Below are 24,522 nucleotides of genomic sequence, written 5' to 3'. Positions count from 1 at the left end.
GGAGTGTATGCCTCCCCTGCACAGCCCAATACCAAGAGGCTCCTTCATCACCAGGCACTGCCACAGCCCCCACTTCCCAAGCTGAGTTAACTGAACCCTGCTTACGTATTGCTTAGATCAAAGTAATGAGCAAGCATATCTCCGGATCAATCAACTGATCTCTGTAACCTCCAAGAGTGCACTTTTAGAAAGATCAAAGACCAGTAAAGCACAGCTGAAAATTATGTACAACGCTAAATGAATTTCCAGGAGGAAACTCTCCCTCCCACCCACCCTCCTGCTATGTGGTTAAGAAGCATTTTTGATTACGTGGTAAACACGTGCACTGCCATAAACCTACCCAGCTCACTGCAACCTCTCCTCATCACAACATTTGCACGGCTGCACGGCAGGACTCTACCCTGAGAAGCAGCAGCTCTTTTCCACCGAGTTTCACTTGCCCTGCACCACCCCCTGCTTGAGAGGCTCTCCTTGTAAGCCAGGCTGGCCACCCAGCCAGGAGTGGAGACACCAGACAAGGCTCCTCACTCACTGCTGGGGCTGGTGAGGGGTGAATGGCCCTTTGTTCATCTGCACGTGTGCATCTCCTCTGCTGCCAGGGGTTACACACACGTGAAGGACCAGGCTTTCCCACCTGCACTCGGCAAAGGAAGGCACCATCCTGACATCAGCCCACGACAGTGAGAGGGAGTTTCCCCCATGGTAAAGCCTTCTCTACCTGGACACAATCAGCACTGGTGGAGAATGGTCATCTTTACACAGCTGCTTCTCAGAGGACACATACTTGGAAAAAAATCCAAATATTTTCTCCCATTCATTATTCCAAAATAACAACACCTCGGGCTTTTACAACCCTCCCAGGCAACACCTGAATTGTTCACCCAGCCCGCGTGGCAAGCTTTAGTGAGCAAAATCCCTCCACGGCCACTTCCTTTCCCAAAGGGTGAGTTTCCACAAGCAGCTCCTCATATGTGTGGAGACACTAGTCCAGCCTTTACTGACAAAGCCAAAATTAACTGCTAATTCTGAAGAGGCACATTGCTTGCAATTAGCCTGCTCCCGGAATAAAACAGAATTAAAAAAGAGTATTGGCTTGAAAATGCAGTAGTCAAGTTTAGTTTAAAACAAACGCCATGCAATTAATGACTCACTAAAGGAAGCAAAAATAGTAAACTGGCAAGTTTGGCATGGGGCTGCTCTAAAGTTAAGGGCTTCTTACACAGAACTGAAATGTGTTATTTGGGAAGTGGGAACAAAGGTGACAGAAAAAAAAGCAGGGGAGATTGGCTGGAGTTCCTTTGCAAACTAGCTACTAGGCAATGCTGCTATAACCCTACGAAAGCAGCCAGCTGTGGTGTAAGACATACCTCATTAGTAGTTAGCTTGTCCTGGGGTGTCTGTGGGGACATGGTGGGTGTCGGCTGGCTGGAGGATGGGGAGGAGGAGGTGGAGGAAGTGGAGGAGGAATGGCTTTGCTGTAAGAGATCTGGCAAGAGGTGAATGCGACCGGCAAAGCCATTGCTCTCATGATGGCTGGCACGCTTTTTGTCAACTGTACTCTGTAGAAAAAACAGGCACACTTGTCTTGCTCAAGTGCTGCTTAAAGGTCTACATCCCTAACAACCTCTCTCCTCTCTCTCACTTCCTACCTTTTCACTTTTTTTAAAATTTTATTTTATTTTTTAAAATAAGCTGATGATCTGTGCTTTATGCCTGTATGGAAAGGGAAAGTGGGCAGAGTTACGAGAATTCATGAAATTCCCACCAGTAGGCAAAAGCTTGGTTCACGTGGTTGACTTGCACAGCCAGTTCCACCAATTAACAGAAGAACAACTGTGCTGCTAAGTCCAACACCACAACAGGGACAAGCACATTTTTGGGGGTGGGGGTGAGGATTTTTTTTCCCTATTGTTTTTTTTTAAGACTAACTTAGACCCTATACAGACAGCAGTCTGGACTTTCTGGAGAATCCCCTCAACTAACTATTTAAAACAATAACCATGAAATCTTCATTTTCAAACAAGAGGACTCAATGAAGAAATTGGCATTCAGTTGTGAAACTCAGAAATGCGATTACTGAGGAAACTCCTATAAGATAGCACGCTCATTAACACATAAGCTCATTTAAAAACAGGGAACCATTATCTTTCAGAGGTACAGGATTGCAATATTTTCAGAATCAAAGGCAACAACACAGCACTCTAGCTCTGTCCACACTCTCTGCCTCACCACCTATTTTGCTTCTCCCCCACACCAACTTGTAGTGTGAATTTGCATGTACATGTGTGTGTGTATGTTATCTGGGTGGTCTGTATACCCTAAACTACAGGTTCAAAACAATTTTAAAAAACCTTGAGGGCTTCCCACCCCAACTCCCTCCCAGCCTCACTCCTGAGACACATATTAGGTTCTGTGCTAAAACTAAACTAAGTTTTTGCTCCAGGTACTTGCTGCACACACCTGCAGCTTTTCTACCCTTCTCTCCCACAGACTTTGAGATATTCTGCATGGTGCTGCCATGAGCGTCACTGGAAAGCATGCAAAACAGAAGCAAGGGGTGAAGGGCTACTCTCCTCTTTGCATGCAAACATCTTGCTCATCTGAAATTCACTAAATCTGCATCTTGATAATACGAACAACAAATATAATGTAGAAACAGCATGGGTGAATGAGCGAGTGGGTTAATGAGCACAGAAAGGGTGCAGCACTGCACAGGGAAGGAAAAGCAATACCTGTCGAACAATTAAGGTGCCCTCCTTAGAAGGAGTCAAGGCAGGTTCACTCTCCACATCATCATGGACAATCATGGTTTTTACTGACTCTGTTTCACCATTGCTCAAGTTCAACGTTGACCTATTTGTCAGACAAGAAATAACTGGAGTGAGATAACAGCACTAGTGCCCTGGCTGTCACTGCCCTGAATCACGGCATACTCAGAATTAATTTGTATTGTGGCCAGAGTGGAATATTTACATAAGCTGCCTAGAAAAGCCTCTCTATCAAAAAAATGTCAAGATATTGTGAAACAGTTTCTTGTTTTGCAACAAATCAAGGGAGAAGAGGGAAAGGACATTGAGACTACCCTCAGTGTTTGAATATATGAACATATGAGACCGCTATGTCTTGCTCATAGATTGTACTAAGCTGAAAGAACATACAAGCCAAAATGCTAACATGCTTTTCCTTCAATCCCCTATAAGGCAAAACAGATGCAAAACACTGTTAGAGGGACTAACACTGCTCGGACATCATCTGGTCCAGAAGTAGATTCATCTGCTCCTTCTTGTTCCATATCATCATCTTCCTCATCTGTTGTCCCTGACTCCTCACTTGAGGATGAGTAATCCGTTACTTTATGTGGAGGTCGCACATCCTCTACTGCTCGCAACTCCTTTGCCAATGCAGTTAAATCCTGGGAGATGGAAGAGGGAAGAAAAAAAAATATTTAAACTGATGTTGCGAGTAAGAGAGAAGAGTTTGCAAGACAAACCCACAGGATTAGTGCCCAAGCTTGTTCACTTCTGTGTTTCTGTTGCCCCAGCAGTACTGTTTCCTTTGACTTACTCATTCCTAACAGCTACCAAAACTCATTTTCTCATAAATTCAAGCACCAGAAGAGTCAACTTAAGGGGGTCTTGCCATATCATAGAAAAAAATGTGCATACTCTGAAACCCAACTATCCTGATTTATGACTAACTGCAGTATTACAAGAGATATGGCTACTGAAGAAAGTTTCAAGGAAAAGATAGAAATACTGTGAAAACCCATTGAGTTCCCCAAGATACAACTGGACACAGAGCTGTAATCAATTGTAATAGCAGCCAGATGTAGAAAATGCCAGAAATCTTTCACAGAAAGTAGGAAAAATTTAAGGTCTTACCACTTCTCCCTGCACCATTCAGCCGAGCATTGGCACATTCAGGTCAAATGCATGATCATTGGTCCAGCCCCAGGAAGGAAGCACAAGATGGAAAGAGAGAAAGGCATGGATTAGGAAGGAAGAAGACCAGAGAGCAGAAATCAATCCCAGAAGCAGTGCAAAATCTAATGTTTGCAGTACTGATGTGCACAGGCATTTGCACAGCTCAGAACATGCTGCTAAACCTACGGTTACAAACTCAATCCAGCTCATGTTCACCCCTGATGGCACTGAATGAAGCTCTCAGTGTACTTTTTGTGAATCTACCTGAAAGAGAAGGAGGACAGGGGAGGTGGATGCAACTCACAGCAGGCTTGATAGGTCTGAAGACTTCCTTTTTCTCTTCAGGTTTTTTAGGAGCACTTTCATGGCGCTGTGATGGCGAACCCTCTGATTTGGATGATGCTGCATGTGTCAAGACCCCAGAATGAATAAAGAACAAAGCAGATTAAGCAGGGAGTTAAAATATGTTTTCTTACTTCACTCTGAAGTGGGGAAGAGATGGGAGACGACTATTAGGGGTGTCTGACCACAAGACCTAAGTTTGACTGCTTCATTGTCCCTGAAGGACTATATAAAAAACACCATAAGCTGTGATTCGTATAGGTACAACTGACCTATGTCTGAAGCCAAAGTAAGCGGTCATAACAATTTTAAATCAAAGACTCAAGTGTGGCCACAAGCTGGAAAATCTCCATCATTATCCAACGTAGCCCAGCTGAGACCTATCCATTGCAGTCTGCACCCCGTCAACAACCACCAAGGTGACAGGCAACAAGTACCAAAATGCACCCCTGAACACATGAGGAAGGAAAGGAGCTGTGAGGGCATGGAGACTGGGCTATTTGTACTTAGGAAAGTTCAGCAGTGCCTGGATGTAAATTAAAGAACAACGACAAAAAAAGTTTGTCAACGATTTCTGTGCTACTGCTTTTCCCAAGCAAGGACATAGAGCCAGGAGGGTACAGGAAGCCAACCCATCTCTGACACTGCCTGCTCAAAGGCAGTGAACCCTCTGAGGGTTATCATCTGTAATTACTGAGTGCTTCACAGCTTAATAAAATTAAAAACACATGTTACAAAGGGTAGGAGAAGGACTTACATCTCATCCTGAACCGCTCTCCAGACCCACTCTGAGAACCAGGGTGGGAGCCAGGTTGTGAGCCAGAGTTGCTTGAGCCAGAAGAACTGCCACTGCCTGGCCTTGGTACAAGCTTCTCCACCCTTTCCCACAGCAGACGAGGCTCTATATTGCTGTATCAAGGGAGGGAAGAAATTCTTTGTCACACACACTTCAGTCCCTGACTCCCAGCTCCAAACTGAAACATCACTCACTCTCAGCGTTTTGCTAATAACTCAACTGAAAGAACACTTTAACGCTGAGATCAGGGCATCAGTAATGCTTCACAACCCAGGCAGTGGCTCCCTTTGAAATAACTATTACCTTATTTATGATGGTTTAAAAAAAAAACTAGGTGGGTATAAGCTATTCCTTTTACTTGGAATTATCTACCTGCCATCCTTATGTATCTAACCTGAAGTGGACACTTTTCTCAGCCTGTACGCAGCAGGTTTAAAATTGGGTCAGAAGTGTCCTCAGCACTAAACACAAAAAGGATACCAGAACACCATCACCCCTTATCCAGTGAGCTAATTCCACAGTGGCCTGCCCATGTTTCTCTGTTGAGCTCAGGAGTCAGCTCTCTCCTCCCCAGTCCTGACCTTGGGTGCTCTGGACAGCCCATGGAAGTTTTTTCCCCCCCTCTTAAAATCTGGTTCTAGCTAAAAGGCCAGAAAATTCCTGAGGTCTCTCCATTTCAGATGTTACAAGCCCTTCCGCTGCCAGTGGTCACCACAGTATACCCAAGCTGACCTGCTGCACCAAAAGGCAAGATATTCATAAACGACCACATTTTTTCCAAAATTTGAAGGATATTTGAAATTATTGCAAAAATTACAGGGCAGGCAACTCAGATGAGAAAAGGAAGGAAGAAATTTTGTCAGCATTTGTTGACACATGTGCTACATCAAGAGAAATTAATCATTACTGAAAAGGAATCCAACATCATCTTCCTTTCACATCCTACAGGCATTGCCAAAAGCTGTCTGGAAATGCCTGGCTTCCCATAAGCCTTTTCCTTCCAATTCAAGAAAAGCAAGGACACGTAGGCTTACAAACCTCGTGGAATTTCTTTGACCTGCTTGGTTATTTTGCTGCCCACTGCCCTGCAGTGGGGAATCACGGCGGGACAGGACTGGTGATCGGGACGTTGTTCTCACAGGTACCTTGGGAGAGAAAATGTTGTGTTAAACCCATGAAGGGGACGGAGAGGACAGGAAGTAAAACTTCTCCTGCCACAGAATACATTCTGAAGATCTTAATATGTTTTAAGTACAAGCTAGCATCAGTGACCAAAAGCAGTAAACAAATACCCAGGAAGCCAAAAGCCTTAGCTGTGATGCTGTTCAGAATTTGAATAGAACTCACAGTTTAGTCTTAACATTAAATAGCGTTTAACGGTTACCACACGAACACGTAGACGCCCCGCTACCCTCCCAACTACTGAGACATTTGAAAAGAATATGGCATTTTGACTGAAGCAGGGGAGGCACAAAGCAATTTGCTGAAACAGCATGAGAATTAGGAGAATAAGCTCAAGGGAACCAAACAAATGCCCAGGAATGGATCAGCAGAAGGCAAAGACTGGTGGGGGGGGGGGGGAGCAAGAATATACTCAGAAGAAGCAAATCCCAGGGGATGGGAGGGGGGATGGAAGGGGGAGAGGAGGAGGAAATATATTGAATGTTTCCTTTTTGTTCAGATCCATCTCAATTTTAAATAAGTGTATGATTCATAGTTTGGGTTGCGAACAGATGAAGAGGAATATTAACTCTGAGCAATAACCTCAGGGATATTTTGAATTCTTTCCTGAATACGGTAATGATTTGTTAACTTTGCATAATAAATTGTTTCTCTGAAATAGCTGCATTCTATAAATAATTACCCATTTTATATGAAGCTTCAATGCTGTACTTCACGTTGATTATCATTAACCCATTGGCCAAATACCTACGTTATGATCTGCCTTCCAAAATACTGTTACCAGTGCTGGCATAAGGGCACGGTCTTCCCAGTGCCCAGGGTATCACATCCTTAAGAAAACTGTAATTAATAATAAAAAAAACAGCACACATCTGTCTTTCTACTCCTTACCCTTGGAGGCACCTCGTCACTGTCTGATCTAGCCCAAGCCTTTTGGGTGGGGTCGGGTACCTCCGACTTAGAGTCAGAACTCTGATTAAGCACTTCACTGCGTGAAGGTGGATATGGGTCCTGGGAACGAAGATGGTGATGAGCAAATTTGGGAGAAGGGTCACTGAAGGAATGGGATCGCGAGACAGGGGAAACATTGTTCTTGAGAGATGCCAGATGGGACCACTGTACCTTACAAGAAAACAAAACATAAAACATTCAATGCGCTCAGTATAACCGGCTTTCCAATTAACACAGAATAAAGGCAGGTGGGGCAGGCAGAGACAAATTGGTTATGGCATTAGGTAAGCGTGGGGTGGAATCGATGCACTTAAAAGCAAGGCAAGCGCCCGAAGAACGTAACAGACTGAAAATACAGCACATATGCATTTTTTGTGCGATACGCTCTCCACATACACGTACATTGGTGCCCAGAGGAGAAGGAGATCCAATATCTGCACCATGAGCCTGAGTTCAAAGGCCACTCAAGACAGAAGCCTTCTGTTCCCTGGTCTTCAGTGGGCTTTGGCCAGGTCTCATGGTGGGCTGGGAAATTTGAAGTGGACATCCAATTGAAGCAATGTACAAAATTAAAGAATGCTGTAAATTGGGCAACCAACAGACATTTACGTTTCCTCATAAATTCAGGGACTGGATACAGCTCAAAACTTTTGGAGAAAGACCATAACACAAAGCCTTTATTCTTTTACAGTTATTTCAATATATATAAAAAAACCACAATATATATTGCATATAGTATACATATGTACAATGCATATTATACTTACACCATATATGTACCGTATACTGTACATATATACATATTTATACACAAAGTACACACACACACTTACATGCACACATATTCAATAACACATACTAAGAAGGCATAACAGTGACTTATGGACTTAAAACTCCATTAGGTTTTCCAATGGAATCCATATTGACCCTTCAGCCTACTTCCTCTTTGTGCATAAGCCTGTGTTTCAGAGTTAATTTCTGAAACTAATGAGGAGGAAAAGTCATAAATGAAGAACACGCTGTTTTCACACCTAATAATTAAGCAAAGCTTTGCTTTCAATCCCAGTTTCAGTAGGCTGGCTGTATTTGTTTTTATGTTATTATTATTTCCTCAATTTTAATACACACAGCTGTTGAAGAGACTGATTATCCTTAATATGAGTGAAAGACACAGACTTTAAAAGTAACTGGCACAGAGTATGAAGATACAAGTCCAATATTTTGAAATAGTCATAGAGGTTTGAATAAAAGCCAGGAAATAATGAGCAAGAGATGAAGTTCTGTCCTGATTTCTCCCACTCTTCCGTCTGTTCAAATTCTCCTGTTGTCCAAAAGAGTGGCAATACCTAGTCACAATCAGGGATGGTTTTAGCTTGCACTGTCATCAACATACTTTATTTGAAAGAAGAAAATTCTGCATGGCAACAGAGAACTAAATGCAGAACTCTACCATTTAATTTAGCATACCTAAATTGCTCAGAATTCGTGGGCTATGTCTAAGTTTTAGACAAAGGTTACTTTTTCAATTCATGCCATAACTTCTGTGAGATCACATATCAAGATCTGAAGGCTCTTCGTTAGAAAACAACAGAGCAATGGCTACCAGGCAGCTCAGTGGTTTCAGCGTCTTCTTGATTTTCCAGGGGTGGTACAGAGCTTTATTTAGCAACTGCAGGCCTACTGCCAACAAACTTGCTTTTCTTAGATGTGTTTTGCAAACTCTTTGAAACAGTGCTCACACTATTAAAAACCCACTTGTTTAGTTATCTTTTTTGTGCAAGATTTTTAAAACCAGCAAGTGCACCTTCTTCCTGAGCATCCCTTTTAGTAGTAAAATCCTTGCACAGAGCAAATTCTGAATTGTAAAATTGCAACTGCCACCAGCATGTAATCCACTGTGTCACTGCTGTACAAATAATGGGATATAACTGTTCTAGTCTAGCCCTAACATGAAAAAAAACCCACCAAACCCTCAAATCCATCAGTTTATCACTAAAATAAGCAAAAATAGACAAAAAGTGAATCTACAGAATAAGCTGCTTTGTGTAACACTACTACCCTTTACAAAAGGCTTTCTAAATGCAAAGATCTGCAAATTTGAAGGAAACATGTTAGAACTTCTGCATTCCCTCCAGGCACACCGACATTTTCCTGGGCACTTACCTGGGGCTCCATCGGCCTCTGCAGGGCAGGCTGGGCAGGTTCTGAGTTTCCATTGGAAAAGGACTCTGATCTTGAAGGCACTGGTGGCTCCAACACTTTGCCCATCTGTTTAGACTGTGCTTCAGGGGAGCCCTGATTAGTTTTTCTAAATCTCTCCTCCACCTAAGCCAAAATAAATGGAGGTTAAGCCTTGAGTCAGTAAAACCAATTACAATAGAAATACAAAGGGGAGCACCACCTTATCTTTACCACAAAGCAAGCAAATACACTTGGGGTTTGGCAGGATTTCTTCCCTACCAGTTTTGTCAGCACAGTAAATTCACTGAGTGAACTACACCAAAGCTCCAAGTATGCCAATACAGATAATCCATACCAGGAAGAGGGGAGATGCAGGAGGCACCAAGATGTGAGATAATATGACGAAAGACCATAATGGGCCTTCTTTCTGCCCAGACTAATTATCCATCGGTACTTTTCTCACAGATAATAAAAAGGATATACGTAAACAGAAGCAACTTTATAATATAAAAAGTACCTTTCCCACTGCTATCCCTTACTTTAGCTGCCCAGCTTGTGCAACCAACGGTTTTAGATTATCTGCTTTCCTGTGCTTCTCTCTTCAGCAACAGGAGAACAGATAGGCTGCAAGAGGACAGTCCCATCAGTTTGCTTCCTGTTCTCAGGAAGGTGTGGAATTGATCTTCTGTTAATCTCAAGAGCTGGCTGAGGGGAAGACTAAATCAGAATGTGCTCAGTCCTCAGAAGAACATCAAGCAAGGTCCCCATGCAGAATCATCACCTCTTTCAGGGCTAGAACACTGAAAATAAAGTGAGAGGTATGAAGGACAGGAGATGGAGGAAGACTACAGGCAGAAAGGAAATAGCCTCTCATTTCCTAAGCAAGTCTGTTGCTAGAACCAAGGCAGCAGGTGCCAGGTAAGCTGCCTCTGAGGAATGCTAAACTCCCAGTATTTTATCAAAGCACCAGAGATCAAACTGGAAGCTTGGGATGATTTAGTTTGCTTTAGCCCTTGTGCCCAGAGCACAAAACCAGTATTGGGACAATTTCCTAATGCTCCGTAGCAGTGATGGTCTGGAGAGACTGGCTTCCAGAAGACAGGAAAATTTCCAGACTCCTTGCCTCAGGTGGGCTCCTTTACAAACCCAACCTGCCTCTGCATCCCAAAATTTGATAGTACCAGATTGCGTAATAGGGACAAGCAGACAAGCTGCTGTAAGGTCTACAAAAAGCACACCGTGTCTTCGGAAGGACAACAATAATGGAGGCAAGCATCTTCACCACACAATCATTTTCACCACCGTGTTCAACTTCACAGAGCCATTCTTTAAAGTATAAAAAACACGCCAGACTCCTTGTTATGAATAGAATAAGGAAAAGCCTCAAGTCTTTCTGTCTGAAGAAACAGGTTTTCACATCTGTAGCTGTAGATGATAGGAAGTTTCTTCCACAAAGCACATAAACCACATGAGCAACATGTCCTCAAAACCAGACAAGAAGTGGCAAGGAGTGCATTCCTGGAGAGAAACAGGTCCTATTCCAGTCATCTGACTGTCTGGACCTGAAAGTGATATTAAGTTCCAAGCTCCCTGCTATTTCCCACAGACAATCTTAGAAATTCTTTTCCTTATATCCTCATTGCAACTGCAATGACAAAAAAAAACCTAATCACCATTAAACTTTGCCAGTCAGGAAAGTTAATCTACTTCAGGTTACCATCCCAATGGTCAGCATCTCTGTAGGTGGACACTTTCCCTGGAGAGCAGTATGGCTGGAAGTATGAGGCACAGAACACTCATTCCAATTCACTATTTTATGTAAAGGATGTCAGAGTCATTGCCTGCTGTTAGGATTAACTGGTGGTATTCCCACTGCCGCATATTAAGACATTATGGCTATGCTTATCACACTTTTAAAAAAGACTATTACACAACAAACTCTGACTACTAACCAATTTTTCTGTCTTTACTCTTTCAGGCTAGAGTAATCACAAAAGAAAGCCTGCAACAGAAAAATAGCTGAGTCAGTGGTTCTCCTAAAGGATGTAACACTTGAATATTTGAGTTTCTCTCCTTTTCAGCTCTGAAAGGAAAATGAAGCAGATACAGTTCTGCATCTCCAAATCCCAGCCAGCATTCAGGCTGGACAGAAGTGCTAGACTGGCACTGTGCTTTCACTGCGGTGGGCCAAGAGCATGCAACAAGATCAAGAGGGCTGGTTCCATGTCTGCACCATCACCCACCAGACAAGTCCGAACTTCCTCCAAGTAAGAAAGATGTATCAGATACTTCAACCATCACGCGGAATAGATGAGATAGCACAAACATGGTTTATTAAGAACTTGGAGAAGAGCATCTAGAATAAAATGAGTTTGTGTCCACCAAGCCCAAACAACAGTACTTCAAAGGCTAAGAAGCACTGCTGGATGAAGCTGAACCGAAAGCTATTTTATCGTGTTTAGCAGGCCTAAATATATTTTCTGTTCTTGCTCCAAATGTATTTACTTAGTTCCCACATGCAGTTGATGAATGCCATAAAGGGCTTTGACTAACATTGCCCAGTCTGGTGGTTTGTGGGCAGTAGAGTGCTCAAGGGAAACATAAGAATAAGGTCACTGAAAGAAAGCCAGATATACATCAAAGAGGCATTACCTGCTTAGCAATGTTACTTGTGGACCAGTGAAGACAGGGGACCACTCACTGAAAGAAACAGCACTTCAGAACAACTTCTGAGTGCCTACAGTCCAAGAAGGTAGCACCACAGAGTTTCAAAAGAGAAGGACATGATCTCAGAAGAGAACACTTAACATTTCAAAAATGAAAACTAATGAAATTCAGGTTTGTGTTCACGAGAAGGATATTTTGAATAGTGTAAGTTAAAACACCAAATGTGTAAACATGTGCTGAGTGTTAACATCCACCATAGGTTTGTGCTTTCCAACTGCCTCTCGATTTTAAATCCCCAGTACTTGCCAGAGACACAGATCACTACACCAATGCTTCCTAAGAAAACGTCTGATGAAGCACAGATACAACTTCCTGACATGACACTTCCAAAACCAGGTCCCCTTAGCCTGCAGCCTTCCAGACCTTCTTTCCAACTTTTACACCTCAGTAAGTCTGAACAAGAGTGATTGCAGCAGAAGTACTCAGAAGTTGCCCTGGGGCTTGAAAACCAGTAAACTGTTGAAAATACCCTGCCTCTTACAGGGGATGCTTTGGCCTCCAACAACACTGTAGCAGAACTGCAGTCATGCTGATGCCAGCAGGCAGAGAAGCAGTTAGCAGACTCCTGTTCACAAGCAGGACTTACCTCACGTGCTCTTTCAGCAGGCTCATAGTGGGATTTTGGCTCAGGGGTATGATAGCTTTGTTTATTTCTTTCTTGCTGCTGCTGCTGCTGCTGCTGTTGCTGCTGCTGCCGCCTGTGATCGTGCTGCAGCGACAGGAGGTAGGCTTGCTCCTGCTGCAACTGGCGCTGGAGTCGCTCTGCCTGTCGGTGTTCCTCCATCTCTCGCCATCTGTATTCCTTTGAGAGAACAGGTGAGGAATTCAAGACATGACACTGACTGTATGGTGGACGTGTCCCTACCAATCCCATTAAAAATGCACCTTTCTGGTTGCTGTTGTTTCTGCTTTTGTTTGTTTAGTTCATTATTAATGTGTAACCAAGAGCCAAGTTAGACCCATATGACTTGTGTCTTATGTTGGGAAAGTCATGAGTGTACTGCTAAGCTTGACATGATTGGAGAGTTATGTCAAAACTGATTTTTATTAAAGGGAAAAAAAGAGTCGTTTATACTAAATCCAGTGTAAAGTTCATAAAACAATGCTTTAGGCCAACACTAGGCCATTGTATCCTGGGGTGGATTTACATATCATGTGTGCTTTTGATCTGCAACACAAGCACTCTAGTTCTTCACTGAATGCCAAGGTCTGTTCAGAAACTCGACCACCACACCAGAACTGCTCCACTTTAACATAAAGCCTCCTCTTATTGCCCAGAAAGCAGTGTGACCATACAGCACTTCGCATATGTGCCTGTCAGCCCACAACACTAGCATAAATGGCCTTTTAATCAAGCTCCTTTGTTGTCATTCTGTCAGTGCAGCTGTGCCCGACTGAGGGAAGCCTAGGACTGGCCAGATAAATGGATCCTATAGCTACTGAACAAAACAGATACAGTGCTTTACCAGTAACATGGCCTGCTCCTGGAGCAGCTGCTGCTGTAGAATTTCCAAGTGCCGCTGCTCCTCTTCTAGCTGTCGCCTGATATACTCCTGTCACATAGAAATTACCCAGCAATAAATTTATTCAAAAGGAATGCATCAGAACCCCCTGGGTGGAACACCACACGCTACTACCCCAGTTCAGCTTTAATGAGAAACGCACTTCAGGATGGATTAGTGCCTGCAGAACAATTCAGGAAGCCCTGCCTCCTGAGCATTAAATTTTGGCCCCTTCTGTTCTGAAATTTGCACTCCTGCAAATGTTGCCGGCACAGGCCAGAGCTCATTTATGTATTTTGGAAGTGGTTTCCAGAAGCAGCAAAATGCACTTGAAGGTTTTGGGAAGTTAAAACACAGCAAGTCTGACTCAACACAGCCAATACAAAGTCACATGCAAGTTGTATTAAACATTAGTGTGTTGCACTGGTGCGATGAACTGTTAGCAACAGCTAGAGCCAGGCATAGTGTAGGCAGAGCTGGAGCAAGCTCCCCCAAACGGGCTCTGCCAGGTGCAGCTGGCACCTGCCCTGCCGAGTCTCCCCTGCCGCCCTCACCAGAAGCCTCTCCTGAGCAAACGCTGCCAGCCTTGCTGAATTATGCGATGGTTATGACACAAACAAACATCCACCAGGAAACAGATATTAGACCAAAGTGACTTGCTCTTGCCATCTAGCCATCTCTTCACCTGCAGCCTCAACAGGTCAAGACATTTTCCCATCGCTTCACCTGCCCCTTAGAAGAACTCAAACTCTGAAGCACCAAACCCAAGCTGGTAACATCCTATCATGCAATTAATGGAAGTATGTAACATGTGCATGCGCACACACACAAGCACACGCACGCATTTACAGTGTATGCATAAAGAAATTAATGGATCAGTGAAACAGTGATGGGAGTTATAGAAAGTCTTGTGACAGACTGATGAGATACACCATACTGTTGTTACGCACATTGGCTGAGCCACGGTTTGAGTTAACAAAAATTCTAAGTGGGAACATGTCTTTTCTTCTAAAAAAAAGGAATAAAAATTCAGAGTGGTTCAGCTTGGCCACACCAATTAACCATTTGTCATTACTGGCACTGTGCGTAATTAGCATTTCAACAGTTTAAAAAGCAGCTGGGGGAATACCCGGTGTCTGCCCAAAAGCAAATTGCTATGCTGTAATTAGAGATTTTCCATATATTTATTCCCATTGGTTAGTCGTCTCTCCTTTTGACTCAAGAATCTTTGAAACATACACAAACACAATAAAATTTCCCAGTAACACAATCATCAATGATCTCAAATACAGTGAATTTATGTACAAAAAAATTAAGGTATGCCAGGCCAAACCCAGCATTCCTGAAGTTAATGGGAAATTTACAATCAATCAGCCTCTAGGACAGAAGTTTTGGCCCTTTATTTGCAATCAGTATTTTGCAGTACACGCGCAGTAAGCATTGCTCTGATTATCACCCTGATTAGAGTTATTAAAGGATTTTAAAACATGCAGATTTCATGCATAAATATAGCAGCTGAATTTCACAGTTTAACAAGTTTCTCAGTTGTACTTTCAATGTATTAAGGGCACACTGGCATAACTTAAGATAAACTTGTTGCCCGAATGTGCATACGTTACTGATTTTAAACAGAGTAAGAGAGGGAAATTGCATACTGACGTTTCAGGATGGAAAATCCTCTGCAGCTCAAAGATTCCATCTCAAATTCAGAGTAGTCAAAGTTCATGCCAATGACCAATTCTGTGTGTCAGAAGTTGACACGCAACAGAGCTGCCCTTCTCTTGGGAGGCCTTCTGAACAGGGGCATGTCCTGCAAGAGCCACTGATCCAGCAAGACATGCCTAGAAACAGTTTTCAGCCCAAGTGATGATTTTGCCAACTCTGGTGATTTTAGTCCAGCCCAGGGGCACGAGCTGAATTTAGAATGAGTACTGCAACAAGACTTCTTTTTTTGAGAGAATATTGAGGCTGCCAGAATTTTCCATAAAGCCCTACAATCCTATGTTAGTGCACTTGCTGTCAAGAAGAACAAAGATGAAAGAGTTAGTGTTACATTGCCTTTAAGCTGATTTAGGCTTAATACTTTATAAAAAATTAAATGAGAACTAAGAAGAAACAAACCTATTGCACATATATCTATATCATGGACTCACCTGTTCCCTTTCTACCCTCCTCTTTTCCTCCTCTGCTCTTCTTCTTTCTTCCTCCTCCTTACGCCTCCTCTCCATTTCTTCCACACGTCTTTTTTCCTCCTGTTCTCTCCGCCTTTGCTCACGCTCTTGTTGCCTTCGAGCTTCCCTTTCTCTTCTTTGTTGCTACAAAAAGGGAAAAGAAACCACAGAGTTTTACTTTTGTTGTTATCAAAGAAAGAGGTGGAGTTGTTTTCTATGGTGAAGAGTGGGATCTACCAGGACTAGCAAGCTCTGCAACTGAGTGACAAAACATTTTATGCAAGTGTTCCACCAGGAAACTAAACTCATACCCAGCACGCATCCATCCCTAAAAGCAGCCTCACTTAGACTCTCTGGTTTCTTCATGCACAAACACAAAGCCATGTACCATACTTCTGATGAAACCAGGAGTGGAAACTCACTCCTCTCTTTAAGCGAGGCTAACAAAAATCCCAATCTTTGAACTGTTGAACTCAGAGATGACAGCTTTCTTTTGACATCAACAATCTACTTGCTGCCAAAAGGGAATGATTAGCCCCACTGAATAGGCTAACTCAAATGCCATCTATTTGAACTTTCTGTAAGTAGCTTGTCTCTTAAAACAGTTCATGGTCTGCTAAAAATTTTGTAGTGTTGGCCCAACAATCAGGCTTAATTTAATGCACTGCCCAAAACTTTGCCTAAGAGAAGAGGAACACTGACCAACAGCACCTCAGCTCCGCCCAGAACATCAAAAGCACCTATATGTAAAAGAGGAAAACCAGCTGAAGATTTACAGTAACACAGATAAGCTTCCATACGTGGCCCAAATACAAACTGGTGTTGATTAGGTCAGCTCAAGTCTGAAAAAACCTTGGAAAACAGCTCTAGAAAACATGAACTGACTCATTTATGTCTACAGAGCACCATGTATGACTTCAGAGAAGACATTTTAAATGCCCATATAGTCGTGACCAACTCAGCATAAGCATCCAGTTACTCCACCTACCTCGAAATCCCAGGCAGCCTCCCACAACTGCCTAAGTGTCAAAAGACCCAGCTGTCTCCTGTTCAGCCATCAACTGGGAATATCACTACATTTGCTTTCTTTATAGGTTTCTATAATACGCTAAAAATATGGAAGAAATTTAAACCAAAAAACAGCATGCAAAAATTTAATCCCAAGAACAAAAATTAAAACCTACATTAGTTATCACTTATCACATTTATGTCAAGGTTAATAGTAGCCTCAATTTCTGTTGCAGCAAAGCTGCCACAGATTTGCCTGTCTTAAGGCACTCCAAATAGTCTTGCAAGAAAGAGCACCCACACTGAGCTTTAATTTGGGTTCACAAATCCAGTTACTGGTGTGAGTTTCGTAGCTGTGCTCATTGAAAAAGCAAAGGCCAATCTACACTTGCTGTGTTACTTCGTGAGATGAGCTTTCTCTGCTTGAAATATTTTCCAGCATTACCATTTCAAGTAATTGAAATATCAACAGCCTTTCCATCTTCTGGAATCTATAATGGCATGACAGTGGAGAAGAAATACTAGGAGGGAAAAAAAATGGTTCTTGGGGTTTTCTGAGCTTTTCTGTCAAGCCAAGTTATGGATGTCCCATCCCTGGCAGTATTCAAGGCTGTGGTCGATGGGGCTTTAAGCACTAGAAGGTGTCCCCTGCCCATGGCAGGGAGGTTGGAGCTGGATGGTTTTTAGAAGTCCTTCCTACACAAACCCTTCTGTGATTCCATCAATTAGTAGCACTTAAATAATACAGGCTGCTTTCCAATTCTCTTTCATTAACTGCAGTTTTGGGGAAGATGTGACTTTCCTGAATACCACTGTTGAAATACACCCACACTGTAACTATCATGCCCTCCTTCCTGGCTCATAGCATTATCCTGGGTTCACTACCACCTTTCTGTGCCACAAGATATAAGCTCTTTTATCCCCCACATTTTCTGTATCTTCTCAGAAACACAGCTTCCTTGCTCTTGCATCTCTTCTAACTAAATCCATTTACCAGCCTTTTCACTTGTGCTTAAGCCAGCTCTCTTCAATGAATGTAGATATAAAAATAGCAAAAGCGCTGCAAGGCAGCTACGGCACGCAGTGCATTTCATAGGTTTCACTGCTTCCACTCCCTCATTTTTTAACCACTGTAAAAGGATTATGTAGGCACTTTTATTTCTGAATATATGCATCAGTGTCAAACAATTCCTACATTTAAGTCAATATATTCAGGTCCTTCTTGGCTAATCAAGTCTGACAGGCTTTTGTTTAAGAAAACTAAGATATGAAGTACAATAATTCTGCTGCCTTGAGGATGCAAGAGACAGCACACTGCTGACTGGTTAATATAATATGCACATTTATCAACTCAAACAATATTGTGTTGACATTGTTAAGTGGATCTATTGCAGATCTCAGGATGGCATCATTCTCACTAAAGGAAGATGGGCAAATTCACCGCTTCTTGAATTAATTCAGAAGTATTCAGCAATAATTATAAATAACTGAACATGAGGAAAAACAAGCTACAAACTGATTAAGAGAGCGGGTTTCCCATGGCAGCACAAAATAAACAAAATCAATTGTCAAAAGATTAAATTTTTAATGAAACCTTCATCCAGATATCTAATTTGGCATATCACCAGATATTTATTACCCAGCAAAAGAATGAGGGGGGGGGAAAGGGATTTAAGGCAAATCTCACAAATGTGCTACTGTCTATGTGCCAAAGTATGCAGGGAGATCAGGTTTCTCTGCATCACTTCCACCTTCCCATCAGACGCTGCCTCAGCCTCCTGAGGTGAGTGGGAAGGGAGGAACGCAGCACTGCAGGAGCCTGCACAAACACACTGCACGATCCCCTTATTCCCAGCCCTAGACGTAAAAGAAAAGACCCATTGCGCGGGGTCTTCAAAACCTCAGCATCAAACCAGCGGTCACTAACGAAGTTAGTTAGGAATTTACTTTTAACACAGCCAGGTAGAGGAAAACTACATTGACAACCATCCCTTGGGTCCTAGTCCACATCTTGTCAAAGCAATGCCAAAGGCAGCTGGTAGCAAGTTGGGCTAACCCAGCCTGGCTTCAGAGACAGCCCTGACTTTCTTGCATCCATCTGTTGGCACAAGGTTGCCTTCCTGACTGGCTCTAGCAACTCTTCCATGAGGACACCAAAACCCTGACCACTGTACTCCTTAGGCTTGCCCAAAGGACAGAAGAGGGACAGGGAAAAGCGTTAGCTAAAACCAACGTCATATTTCTACATGTAAAAATTTGCCATCTAAATTTAGTTTGTGTGATTGTAAGATACTGTAATTTTTTGTCATGCACTACAAAAAAGGCCTGACATAAAACACTGTTGTCCAATAAACAGCAGGTATAGATCTAGATTCCTGAATTTAAGGATGCATATCCAGATCTTCTTTCGTTTGGTATGGTATTACCAACTTCCTTGCACATGTCAGATGAAAAGCTTATTTGCAAGGAGCAAACTGTTAGCCAGAAAATAAGGCAAGAACTCTTCAAAGAAATGTCAGGCATGCCAAAACAGAATTTTGACAGAGCCCATACTACCTCAAATTATTGCATTTCACAAAATAGGCATTTACTATGCAAACAATACTAAAAAACCCACAAAGAAAATACAGTGTTAACACCCTGGCTCCTTATCTGGTTTTAGGGTGCAATACTGATGATCTCATAATGGAACCTGACATCTTCAAACTGGAAGTCCACGCAGTAGAGCATGATTTACCAGGAGGGGGCAATGCAACTACACATGCAGTTTGTCTATACCAAGGAATTCAGGCCCTTGTTCATACAGTGAAATGCTCAAGACAGATACAGATCCTTTAATTTTAAATTCCTAAAATATTATTACTGTGTCTCATATTCAGAAGAAGACTGATGATACCTATATTAATTATTTCCTTCACATAGAATTAGGTAGCCTGGTATCAGCTTAGAAAGAGAATTGGCAAGATTAATAAAGAGATTTTTGCTTTGTCCACACCAGTGATAAAACAGAAGCAGAACTTAGTACCAATCCAAGCTGCAAGCAATTCAAATTAAGTAGATAAGAATAAGCTCCCCTTCTGTAAAAGAAATAAAGCCCTGGCAAAAAAAATGCCTGTAGGTACACCTACATTAGCATCTTGGTTCAGATCAGGAATGCTCTTTTGAAGTGAATCATCCAAACATCTCCACTTATCCAGTTTTGTTTCATATTTTGAAGATGTCTTGGAGTGCCAACCACGCCTTTTGGATGTAATTAAAAAGGCTGATACACTCCAACCACAAGCAGGCACAGAGTCTAGACCTCAGCCAGTCCAAAGGAATTCCTCCTGTCTTTAAGCACTTGAAGTCTTCAGGTCCTCAGCGCTTTAATTACTGTGCTCCATGATCAGCTTCTACAGGACTGTACTACTTGCCAGTGTAGCTATAACCTACCACTTCAAAAACATCCATCTTAGGTTCTCACAACCAGGGACAGAGACACCATTTAATGAAGCTATCATGAACTGCGGAGGTCCACAGAGAATGGGATTTCAACACGGCCAATTCTGAATTTCCTGAGCCAGACTCAGTTTTGCAAAGTACAAATTCAAATGCCTTCTCATACCCAGTAGTTGTCTCCATGTTGCTGAACAGAGTCACAGAACTACATTATAACAGCCAGGAACAGCTCAGATTTCTTGTTTAAACTATCTCAACACCTACACAGTTGATAGTCTTTATAAGTCTTTTAGAGGAGGGTTGGGGGTGGGACAAAATCCCCTTCCCAAAATTCTCAAGTTATTTTCTGTAGTTTGACAACATGTCATTTTCACCTCCTCAGTAACATACAAACAAAAGGCTCCTGCAACAACAACTTTTAGAAGTCACCTATATGCCTTTTAAAAAGTAATCTTTTCTCTAATACTGCTGAGAATTACAGTTTTTTGGCAGATGTCCTAAACACCGTTCCTGTTACAGTCTCGGTCAAAACTGTCTAGGCTCTGTGCCAGCATTGTAAGAACAAGCCCTCAATTTTAATTTAGGAAGTGGGGAGGGGGGGAAGTATATGCAACTTGTCCGGGAAGATTATCTAATGCATAAAATTCTACCAAAGAATATTAAATAGGTATATACATGCATACTTTACACAAACAAAAATTACAAGAAAGCAAGTCTGGTAAAAATATCAATGAATTTATGACTGCCCTGAGCTTCAATGGCTGACATTAATCTTGACTCCCAGTACTAAGCTCTTCATTGTTTACTGGCTTCGTGAAAACAGGGGGGTGAGTTAAGGACAAAGTGACAACATTTAAATATTTTGGCCTTCAATTGTGTCACAACACTGATGTTTATCTAAATTTGTGTCTACCACCCTTCCCCCACCTGAAAGAGCTTGTTTTGGCTGCTGTTTTGTTAAAAGTCACTTGGGATCATACATTTTTCCAACACAAGATCCAATGAACTAAGTGGAGTTTTTTTGAAAGCTAAACGTGAGTCTTTTTTTTAATGCACTTAATGAAAAATATGCCCACAGCATCACCAGCAAAAGGAAACTTTTATAATTCATCATTCCTATTTATGCCTCCAAGACGTTACAGACCCATACACGGTAAAAAGCTTTGATCTTAAAAATTTCATACGTTTTACCGTGCAACCTTATTCAGTAACACAATCTAAATTTCATGCTGTCTTGTGATTGTGGAAGCTGTCAGTTTTATTTTGGATTTTAAAAAGCAGGACTGATTAAACATTAACTTTCAGGTAACTGTCTTTTCTTTCCACTTGCCCATTCAGTTATAACTGCAACATCCCCAAAAAGTTCAACCTATGCAGAGAAAATGGTGCATTGCTTTGTTTCCACTACTGGCAGCAGCAGCGCCTTCATTTTAAAAAGAAAATCCAGATTTTAAGAGTTGCACTGATTACTAAAGTTAAATGACCTAGATAATTTAATTGTAATCCTCTTCCTCAACAAAAAAAAATACTGCCTACAGAACCTTAGAGATTAAAGAGGCATTTAAAAGAAATCATTGACTCTCATACTAAGAAAAATTTGAGCGGTTAAGCCGTAGCTCAACTTTTGCCCACCTTTGACAATATCAATATTTTATTTTCATATTTTCCTAGTATCTTTTTTTATTACTTACTCCCTTCACAAACAGTCTAAAAACAGTTGGAAGTGCTATGAGTTTGATCTTGGCATTCTCTGGAGGGTGGGGAAGAAACAGAAGAGAAATGCAGTTCATATGCCTTCCCCTCATCCCTCCTTATGGATACATGTGTGGCTGAATCTTAGCTACCAATCCCTCCTTATAGCAGCATTAAACTCATTTGCACTTTGGAAAAGAGGGATAAGAAGCATAATGTGACCTGGAAAGGTATTTGGAACTTTGTATTACTTGTTATGCAAACAGGTCACGGGATGCAAATCAGCATTTGGTCCTGGTTGCATCCTCATTAAACGTTACCAGGCTTTGGAAAACCAGACTGGGTGTAGTTTTTCCATCACTGCTAAGTGAAAGGTTGAAACAGACTCAAGCAAGAGGTCATTTAAGGACAACTGGAGTTTGACCCTGCACTTCCTGAAGAGCCAGAGGATTGGTTTCACTTCAACTCTGTGTCATACCCAGCTCTGGCCTGAAGAGCTGTTTTGAAATCCTCCTACCTCTGAATCTCATGCTGCATATTTCATATACATATACATATAAAAAAAATGCACACGAGATCTTAGGAGGTGAAAAGTATGACAGAACAATATTGTCCATGTACATTCACTTTCTTTTATCTTCCAGTAGTGTATAGAAATTGCATATTTACTGTATCACAGAAGTATGATTTACATATTTGTAATTCCTGCAGAATTATAATTTTAACACTGATTTACAAAACATATTTATAGATCTACCTTTAAAGGCCCCTTCCAATACAAATCATTCTATTCTTTTATGATCTGGGTGGCTTTTAGTCATTAAGTTACTGTGCGTGAGAGAGTAATACAAGTTTAAAAACAGGCTTCTATCTACCACAAATGAGTGCCAAACACAGATGTTTGAGAGAGCTTTAAAGGGAAATCTGAAAGATGTTATGGCTCCCAAAAAAAGTATTCTTAAAAGAAAAATCCACCCGGGAATAATTTATGTCTCCTCTTCTCTACACCTGCCTAAGCCTAGGCAAAGACTAGGAAACAGCCTCTTCCCCAGAAAAACACCTTCCAACAACTCCTGTTGTCTTTATAGGAACTGCTGGATATTCAAATGCTTGGGAAGACAGCTTATATTCAAGTAGCCAAGCGTGGATTCAAGTGCTTTGGTCTATGTTTGCGGGTGAATTTTCACATGATGTTTTCTTTCCTAAGATATCCTGGGGCTACAAGGAATTTTTTTCAAATGGGTGCAGGAATGGGAAACAAAAGGGGGAGAGCGGCTTCTGCCCCCCAAACTCCAGTCTCCTATTTCTACCTCTTCTAGCCGCCTCCTCTGCTCCTTCTGCTGCTCGATGCGTTTCTGCCTCTCTGCCAGCAGCTGCCTCTTGTACTCCTCCTGCTCACGGAGCTGCTGCTCCTGCAGCAGCTGCTGTCTCCGAAGGGCCTCGGACCGTTCCTTGTTTTCCTGCTGCAGTCTCAGGAAATCACGTCGGAGGGTTGATTCTCCAGGCACATTGACAATGGAACTGTGAGAAGAGGAAGTTAAAGCCTTCTGTATGATAAAGCCTGATGGGCCATTAAATACCTTTGCCAAAGCAGGGGAACATTAATAAAATACATCATGATGTTAAAGTTTAATCTCGTTCCTTTCGGAGCAAAGACACTGGATGTATGTCAAATACACGCTCTCAGTGGAAGGCGTGAAATGAGGCCAAGCAAAGTAAGGACAAATGTTAACATTGTGGAGACCCTAATCAATCCTATTTACCATAAATCTCCCTCCATCCAGAGTTTGTTGGCTGAAAGTCATAGGAAGGGGAGCTTTCAAACCTTTAACAGTCACAGCATAGGTACTCAAACTCTTTGAGTGGTTTGTGCATTCACTCAATAAGAGACAGAAATTCAGCATGCTGACTTATAATCACAGACCTTTAGACTTACTTGGCATGGGCTGCCCAAAGCCATCCAAAAAGCAATCATTACCTTGGCTCTCCTTCTTGTTCAGGCACTTCTTCCTCTTCTTCCTCACTTCCACTATATTCATACTCCGTCTCATCTAACAGGAAAGAAACAAAGGCCTAGATAGTACTTGATTTTTAGGGCAGTGGAGAGTTGCAGCAGCACCTCAGTAAAACAGGTCCTGTCCCCCTCAGTGAGATCTATCATAGACCCTAGAACTCATTCTATATACATAAGCTCACCTTCCCAGTGGCACAGTGGTTTGGAGAAGACTTTCAGCAAATGCCCTGAATAACACCAGGTTTTTATATGTAAGACAAGACACCTGGAGAATTTCAGCACCACCCGAATAAGGAGAAAAGGCTGCCCAAAACACTTGCTTCACAGCTCTTGTGATGGGCTATTTCCTCTGAGTCTGATTTATGGCATCATTCCAGGAAATTAACCCACCTCAGACTAAAGGGAAAGGCATATATGCCAATATCCTCCTGAACACTGCTTAATGCCTGTATGGAAGAGCCAGTGGCCAACAAGTGAGTAAATTTAATGTATCAGAAAAGATAGCACTTGAAATTGATACTTTCTCTGTAAAGGACAGAACAAAACAAAGCCTGCTGACAGTCAAACTATGAATTAAAAAAGAACTTTTTAAGGA

At 42.1% G+C, this 24,522-nt stretch overlaps 1 protein-coding gene across 9 annotated transcripts in view; it reads right to left on the bottom strand.

The window, feature by feature from the left end:
• The window catches only part of MAP4K4 (mitogen-activated protein kinase kinase kinase kinase 4), a 161,843-nt gene that overhangs the window by 20,913 nt on the left and 116,408 nt on the right, over positions 1–24,522 (bottom strand). For 2 of the 9 annotated variants that reach the window (XM_058419361.1, XM_058419360.1), the window contains exons 11-23: positions 23,892–23,964; positions 23,224–23,434; positions 15,758–15,919; positions 13,569–13,655; positions 12,689–12,904; positions 9,358–9,519; positions 7,135–7,365; positions 6,100–6,206; positions 5,023–5,174; positions 4,228–4,325; positions 3,237–3,412; positions 2,733–2,853; positions 1,368–1,559 (exon numbers count right to left, since the gene is read on the bottom strand). In XM_058419361.1, the coding sequence (XP_058275344.1) occupies positions 1,368–1,559; positions 2,733–2,853; positions 3,237–3,412; positions 4,228–4,325; positions 5,023–5,174; positions 6,100–6,206; positions 7,135–7,365; positions 9,358–9,519; positions 12,689–12,904; positions 13,569–13,655; positions 15,758–15,919; positions 23,224–23,434; positions 23,892–23,964 (1,988 nt within the window). The remainder of the gene's footprint in view (positions 1–1,367; positions 1,560–2,732; positions 2,854–3,236; positions 3,413–4,227; positions 4,326–5,022; positions 5,175–6,099; positions 6,207–7,134; positions 7,366–9,357; positions 9,520–12,688; positions 12,905–13,568; positions 13,656–15,757; positions 15,920–23,223; positions 23,435–23,891; positions 23,965–24,522) is intronic. The other 7 variants (XM_058419365.1, XM_058419364.1, XM_058419362.1 and 4 more) reach the window with 6 other exon arrangements.

The sequence above is a fragment of the Hirundo rustica genome, chromosome 2 (assembly GCF_015227805.2).
Source record: "Hirundo rustica isolate bHirRus1 chromosome 2, bHirRus1.pri.v3, whole genome shotgun sequence".
Classification (NCBI taxonomy): Eukaryota; Metazoa; Chordata; class Aves; order Passeriformes; family Hirundinidae; genus Hirundo; species Hirundo rustica.
The sequence above is the reverse complement of the archived record's forward strand: the minus strand, read 5'-3'. Positions and strand labels throughout refer to the sequence as shown.